We start from the raw sequence: 8,092 nt of genomic DNA on the forward strand, positions 1-8,092 counted from the left end.
GACCGCTACGGCACACACACTGGTTTCCAGACGGGGTGGTGGATGGGTCCGACAAACAGCGTTTGTTCAGCCAAGAGGCCGCTGTTCGATCCCCATGTAAACCGAGAAGTCAATGTTGATGTTTTTGTCACATAACTTGCATACTTCAGTAACTGCAGTTCTGGGCTATTTTAACTCAAACGACGACCGTATCTAAACCTTTCGAAGTAGGTTTGTTGCCTAAAGCCAACTGAGTTGTTGACATGTAACAAGCGGAAATTGACATGTGTTACTGGCTTTCGAAAGAAAAACGTATGAGAATACGTTGCAAACGCAGGTAGGATACAGGCGAGGAGACCCCCACATCAGTTTTCCTGATGGTTGAAGCTCCCCGACAGATCCAGATATTTATTATGCAAGATATCTGGAATGTGTCTGCAATGCAGCGATGAGCCTGTCATCTTGTGTCTGTAAACAGTTCACACATAGCATTCAAGCGCCAATGAATAAGCGCTAGCAAATGCTGATTTGACGCTGATCTGGGGCTTTTGTTAAGGGGCTCCAAGTAGAAAGTCAGGCGAGTAGAAAATCAGGCCTTAAGTGGTGTAGTGTGAACTCGGCATTACTCTTCATCTACACCCCAAATCTTCCGGTTGTGCTTGTCCTTGTTCTTCTTCTTCTTCTTCTTCTTCTTCTTCTTCTTCTTCTTCTTCTTCTTCTCTTCCTTTGTTGACTCCTCTTCTTATTTTTCCTCAGCCGCAGGCCAATGGTGTGTTCATACACTTTTGAAACCAATGGGCTGTGCATAACTATCCCAATTCTCCAGCACAGTGGGTTTGATATTAAGTTCATCCACACTTAAAGAGGGACCAATATACAACATTCTGAAAATTAATATAGCAGCAAACATGGATGAAGTCACTCTCCCTCTGTGTGTGTCGTTGTCCGTGCATGCTTTTAGTTCATGTTCGTACATATGAGCGTGCCCCACTGGTTCGCCGCTTTGCAGTCCCCTCATACCACGGTTACAGCTGATAATGCCTTCCTGACCAACAGCATTGTAGCTGAAGTGTAGCACCCACACTGCGGTTCGCCCCCATGTAAATACTGTTCGCTCTGATAGCACGTTTGCCGTTGTTTGTACTGTTTGCGCTTTTAGCACTGTTAGCTTTTTTTTTTGGGGGGGTTATGATCTTTAACATCTTGAGGGTCAGACCTATGCAGATGAGTAATACATACGTACAAATTATTGAAATTCTTCCTCGTATCCTGTTTTTTTATCATTGTTATTTAACAATTCAATACAATTATGGTGAGTAATAAAATCTGCCTCTTGGTGCAGGTACCTGAAACACTGACACTTACTCATCAAAGTGACAATCAGTGGCACATGGCGCACGTTCTCCTATGTACACATGTTCACACAGTACATGGGAATCTGGCTGCTTGCCAGCAGAGGTTACGTGTGGTGAAAATGACCGGTGTCAAGTGAGTGGGTGGGTGTGTTGATGGTAAGACACACACACACTAATGCTAGGACATACGCATACACACATTTAAAAACAACTCACTCTGCACTCTCACCCTCCCACACACCTCTTATGTTCCAAGGTGTGAAAAAGATGGAAAAGCACCTCTGGCCAAATCACTTTCCAAGCTTCCAGAGGTTTGTTTTCATGTCCGTGGAGTCAGTCAGAGTGGAGGTCTCTTCCCCAGCTGAGGTGGGCCGGCTGCACTCTCTCGGTAACCCGACCCTGCTGGAAGTCACACTGAGTCAAAGGGAGTAAATAGCCTTGCAGTTTAGGTGTCTCCTATTGGAAAGTATAAGTAAACCACACACACTCACACAGACACACACACTGTAACTAAAGTGATTGCATTGCATTTTTATGAGCAAATCGAGAAAATGGCACAAAGTAATTCAAAATGAAATAGTGTTTCAGATAAAAATGATAATAATTGATGACACACATAAACAATAATATGGACTCACAGATTTACATTGAATAACATGAACAGAAAGATACGCGCATACACTCAAACCTTTACATCCTCAAACATGCAAATCCAAGAAACACACTCACACACACACACACACACAAACAAAGCCATGTAACTGATTCCGCAGGAGCATTGAGCACTGTGGATAATTGGTGGCACCATTGTGCTGCTCTTCAATGGGCCGGTTACCCAAGAAGCCTCATGTTCGTGTTCATGTACATTTGCTTTGAAGGTGGCGGACACAAAAAGCTAAACCCTGCCCAGAACAAAGCCCTGGGAGACCGTGCTTCACCCATAGACGTCTTTCATGGAGAGAACCACAGAGATAAATGATCTTCTTTTTTTGTGGCAGTGTGTACGTACTGCGTGTGGGACTGTGGCAGCGTGTGTATGTGCAGGTGGACATGCTTTGAGGGACGGGCTGCTTGTCGTCAAACCACAGGATGTATTTTGTCAAAATAGTTTAACAGTACCGCTTTAGAAGATGTAAGGCCCTCAGCTTTGGGACCCTTTTGGAATAAGGCTGACATTTATCAGGCATAATGATTTCACAGGCTAAATATGGAGTTGTACACACAACAACATTACCAAAAAAGATAACTTTGCAGGTATAAATGCTACATTGTGTGTGACTGTTAGTACTACCAAGGAAAGCATTAACAATTAATAGCCTCACTGAGTTGGAGCATGCAGTGCAACAGGTGCTCATCGCGGCACAGCTGCATTGTGTGTGTTTGTGTGATCAGTCACTGTTACGCTACAGTACATGATAATATACAAGGCTGTGGTGAAGGCTTCAGGGTAATTTAAGGGTAAGATTAAACAAAGGGGTAGTTATGGTTGTTAGGCCAATTTACAGTTGGCTGAATGGAACTCAAATGAACCATTATCTATCTCTCTATCTCTCTATCTCTATCTATCTATCTATCTATCTATCTATCTATCTATCTATCTATCTATCCATCCATCTATCCATCCATCTATCCGTCTATCCGTCTGTCTGTCTGTCTGTCTGTCTATCTGTCTATCTGTCTGTCTGTCTATATGTCCCCTGTTGCCGCTGTCTCTCCTCTCTCTTTTTCCCTCCCTCTCACTTATTATTCTGTCTCTATGTACCCATGGTGTCCTCACTCGCCAACCTCTCCCGCTCTCCCTCTCTCTCTCTCTCTCTTTCTCTCTAGGACGGCAGATGGAGACTATGGCCCAGTTCTGCCTTTTGTTCTGGGTCCCCAGAGAGACCCGTGGCTTTTTTGGACAGCACACAGCTCGGCTCCCCATATCTCATACAAAATGCAAGCGCCTCTCTTTTCATTAAAAAAAAGGAAGCGGTGGAATGCACATATTCTGAATATATTTATTGAAATGAGCATGACCAGAGGCTTAAAACATATTGAGCGATCCTCTTGACTAAAGATTGTTTAGCACGCCCTGACTTCACTGAAACTTTCGGAGTCTTCTTTTATGCGTAATGTTCGTTGCTTTCATTCTTGTGCTGGTTTTGGACAGTTTGTTTTGCTTAACATATGGTTTTATTTGACACAACAAAGAGTTAAAGATACATTCGTTCTAATATTCAGGAGCCTCTGAGTCTAAGAAGAGTCCAAACGTATAGAGCTGGAAACAAATAATATACAGGTCGATTTATGGCGTTGTTGAAACAACGTCCCTCAAAAGCAAAAGAAAGAAAAAATATCAAGCAAACACTTGTATGAGTGAAGACCGTGCACATTGTGGATTTTACCTTTTCGTTGTCTTCTTTTTCTAACAAACAGCGTCCACACGCGTCAGTGCGTCTCAGGTTCCCCCAACTGTTGTTATTTTTCATAACGTCCGCGCTGCGTAAATAATTAATGTTCGTGAAACCTCAACCTGATCAGCATCCCACCTGTTGAAGATGGCTGTTTTCATCTCCCACTTTCTATAAGAACCACCACTGGTTAAAGAAATAAAGCCCGTTAGTGGTCATTATCATATACCACTATTGACCAAACAAAAAATCCTGCAATTGTTTTTCACATGTATCTTATTTGGAGACCCCCAATTATAGCCCTCTAAAAATGTAAAGTGAGATAACTGAAGTTATTTCAATAAACAGCTCTTTTATAGCTATACTCATTTGCAAAATATCAAGGAAAATATATACAGTCCAGTGATTCAATGTTTGGACCTGACCAATTTTAGGAACAATTATTTTTCTTCAACGGAATCACGACGGTTCCACGTGTATTTTCATGGAGTTAAAAGTTATATTCCTAGTATATTCCATTAAAGTGTTTACTGGAACTTGATCTCCTTTCACCGCAACACGAACTCGCTACAGATGGCTGTCTGGTCATACTCAGATGTAGCTCTACCTGCATAAATTCTGTTAATAATTGAACACAGTATCCTCATTATATTTCCCTTTATTCCCTGCCTTCGGGAGGCGAGCAAAGGGGCACGGCGTGTGATTGGCTGAAAAACAGTGGGTGGGAGACAGGGCAGTGACAGGTAGCAAACAGGTAGCCTACTTTCAGGCAGTTTCATAAATAATTTCGAAGTATTTTGCTGTTTTGTACCACGCCCCTGTGTCCGACAGGCTGTTGACACGTTGTAGAGGAGTCGCAAATAAGTTGGAGAAAAAGAAAGGAGGAAAAAAAACTGAGTGTCTGAGTCACGCAGCAGGACAAGTTGCCAGTGTGTGCGTGGTGCGTGTGTCCCCGTCCATGCGCGTGTTTGTTTGAGTTGATGGGGAGAGGGGAAGAAAGGAGAAAGAAAAAAGTGGAAAGGAGGAGGTGTGTGTGTGCGGGTTTTTCTTTAGTTGAGAAAGTGTGTTCCCTCTCGAGTCAGGTCCTCGGGGACACGGTGGGGACCCGCGAGCGCTCACCAGCTGACAGCGCGTGCTTCACTGAGGCCATCCAACACCTCGGCCCACGAGCCTGCCAACAATGGGCTGAAATTAATGCACACTCCCCATTACCAACTCTGGTATTCACCAAATGGACGACATGGCAACAGTTCAGATGAAGAAAAAAAAGTTGTTGCCGAGTGCATAGAAGATTGTTGCAAGAAAAACGAAACACATCGCGCTAGAACTCAATGTTAATCTGCGTAAAAATGTCAGTTTAGAAAACTCAATCGAGTGTGGGTCAGGGGGCGCGTGCACCTGCAGCATATGGCGTGCGAGCGCGTGTTAGACACGTTTCACGTCGCTGTTACGATAAATTGCATAAGAGGTGATCAAGTGTTGAACTTTTTTTTTCATTCGATGGAAAGGCCCACTTGTGTGGTTTTCAATACTTACATTATTAACGTTGGTCGTTCAAAAAGCAACCTTTTTATGTGTGTTCATTATCTCCTGAACCCCGTTAGGCCCTGTTCATATCTGTGACAGGCTGTGTTTTTAATGCACATTCATGAAGGTGACAGTACGATACTGATGCCAATTTCGTTATAGGCAGTAGATGCAATTTATAAAATTAAGTAATTGCTTAAAGCCTGTATTATTTATTCATCAATTTATCAAACTTACATTATTGCTATTATTATTATTATTATTATTAGTAGTAGTAGTATCATTATTATCCTTGTTATATTATTATAATTATGATTGTGTTATTGGCCTGTTCAGTTGTTAACAAGCTCTAAAAGACTTACTTTTCCAACCACCACAAAAAACCTGTTATTTTTATTATTATTATTATTATTATTATTATTATTATATTATTTTAATACTGGAAAAATAAGTGGAAACAAAAGGGTTGGGGTTACTTTTCACTGTTTAAAAACAGGTGATAAAAGAGTTCATTGCAGTAAAAAAAGGTGCGTGGAAACAACAGACAAAGAGACATTCATTTCGTTTGCCTTTTTATTCCCACAATCAAATGAACATAACAATGAATGGCAAAGTTATAGTATTTTTATTTATTTAAGAAATGTATTTATGGAGTTATAAAAAGCAAATCAAATGAAACATATCAGCAATAAATAGGCCTACATGTCAATTAATCTCATCCAGTGAAAGCAAAAGACACACAAGTTCATCTGAAGGTACAACATAAAATACAAAAGAAGGCAGCATTGATGGTTACATTAAATAGGCTATTTGTTTGGAATTGGCAGTACTACACTATAGCAAACAAAGCAACACAATATTGTTTATGGTGTGAAAACAAAGGTCGTATTCCTCAAGCCTCTGGCTCGTATATTTTTAAAGTGCACATTATGAACTTTTGAAGTTGCAAAACAAAATACATTATACAAACAAATTAACAAATTGAAACAAAAATCAAAACAAAAATCATATTATAGCTACAAAAAAAAAGTTTTTTTACATTATCAAATACAAGCAATTATCCATATAGTTATTATTTTGTGGAAGACAGCTTTTTTGGTCGGAGTGACGTGGGAAATACCCATGGCAGTGCTATACGCGCGACATGGCAGAGGGGTCTTCCAGCCACGTCTCCATGGAAACTGGAAATTATAGGCTATACATCTATTGGCAGAACCGAATTAGGTCTATCTCACACGAAAAAATAACCTTTACACGATGTAACAAGTTGATGAAATTGAATTATTGTTAAAAATTGAACATGACATTTCCATCATCATCATTGAACGGTGTTTTGTAAGCAACATAGACGGTATGATTGACACGGTGAATGGCCATTACTTTGTTGGTTGTCGTGAACTTTTTAATAAAGTCGGTTATTTTCTAATCATTCAGAAAGCAACCGTGTGATGATGGTGGCTGCGTAGCTTGAGATCTGAGAAGTCATCCTCTTCACTTGAGTGGAGCTCCATCGCTATTTCATCCGAGTCACTGAAGTGGGAGTGCGGGGAAAACTCTCCGTCGCTCCGGGGGGACTCTTTCCTCCCGCCTCCGACCGGTGCGAGCGAGCTGCCCGCCCGAGTGGAGGGAGGAGGAGGAGGAGAGGGCGAACGCATCGCTTCTTCAACCATGGCGGAAAACGAACCGTCGTCAAAGGAGGGGTGGAAGGGCATCCCGCTGATGTGAACAGGTAAGCCGCCACCGGAGACGGGCACAGCCGCCGCTGTCCTACAGGCTGCGGGGGACGGGGGAGCCCTGTCCTTCGCCCCGTCAACACCAACGGCGGATGGAAGCGCAATGTCACACTTTGGCGAGTTGTTTTTATTGTTTGAGACTTCGGAATTGCTGCTGCTGCTGGAGGAGACGGGACCTGTGAGCAGATCAGCCAGAGCGTTGATGTAAATCTGCGCCATCTGTAAAGTTTCATATTTGGAGAGCTGTTTGTCGTTGTCCAACGCTGGGATGACGCTGCGCAGCTCGTCGAACGCGTAGTTAAGCCCGTGCATCCGCCTCCTTTCGCGCGCGTTGGCGGCTACGCGCCTCTGCTTCTGCACTCCGTGGACTGGTCTGCTGGACTGGGCTCTCTGTCTCGGGGATGTCTCTTCGTCGGACCCGGTGACCGTGCCTTGAAGACGGCACAAGTCCCTGACTTTGAGCGAAGAGGAGGAGGGGCTCTTGGCAGTTTTTCTGTAGCTGGGAGGGCTGGGGTGGCCCGAGGACTCCGGGGAACCACTCTCTGAAAAATGTAAACAAATGTGATGAACTGGTCTGGATTGACCACACCTATGATAAATGCTGTTTATTAGATTGATGCTTTGTTATCAAGCGCATTACAATGCATTTATTACAAAACACACTTTGCACATAAGCTCTCATTAAAGGAAAGTAATGCTTATTCTGCCTATGTGAGACCTTCAGTGCAAACCAAAGGATTTAACGCCACTGCAAATCCCTGTTGCCTGTTGCACGTGACGTTGCATCGCAGGTGATTGGAAATGTTGTCCAAAATGGAAATGACAAGCAGTGTTTCTCACCGTGGTAGGAGCCGGTGCTCGGGCAGGGCGAGTGCCGCAGGTAGTCGGGTGAACTGGCGTGTGCCACGCAGGTGCCCGAAGGCTGCGCAGGAGCCAGCCAGGCGCGTGGGTCACTGCAGCTGTCCACGAGCGTCGGTCCAGGTTCATAGCGGGACTCCTCGAGATGCTGCTCTCCTCCCCTCTCCACCAATCTTGGGCTCTGCAACCGCGAGTTGAGGACTGACACCTCTTCTCTGCTCCAGTCTTCCACACTTCGGACATCCAT

The 8,092-nt window shown here is 43.5% G+C and overlaps 1 protein-coding gene across 1 annotated transcript; it reads right to left on the reverse strand.

Annotated features, from left to right (window-relative positions):
* Positions 1-6,684: 6,684 nt before the first annotated feature.
* Positions 6,685-8,092, reverse strand: atoh1a (atonal bHLH transcription factor 1a; the record flags this gene model as incomplete). The annotated part of the gene is made up of 2 exons (XM_079162052.1): positions 6,685-7,529; positions 7,828-8,092. The coding sequence occupies 2 exons, from the start codon at positions 8,090-8,092 to the stop codon at positions 6,685-6,687; spliced, it is 1,110 nt and encodes a 369-aa protein (XP_079018178.1).

Source organism: Pholis gunnellus (assembly GCF_910591455.1).
Source record: "Pholis gunnellus genome assembly, chromosome: 6".
In the NCBI taxonomy this organism is placed as follows: domain Eukaryota; kingdom Metazoa; phylum Chordata; class Actinopteri; order Perciformes; family Pholidae; genus Pholis; species Pholis gunnellus.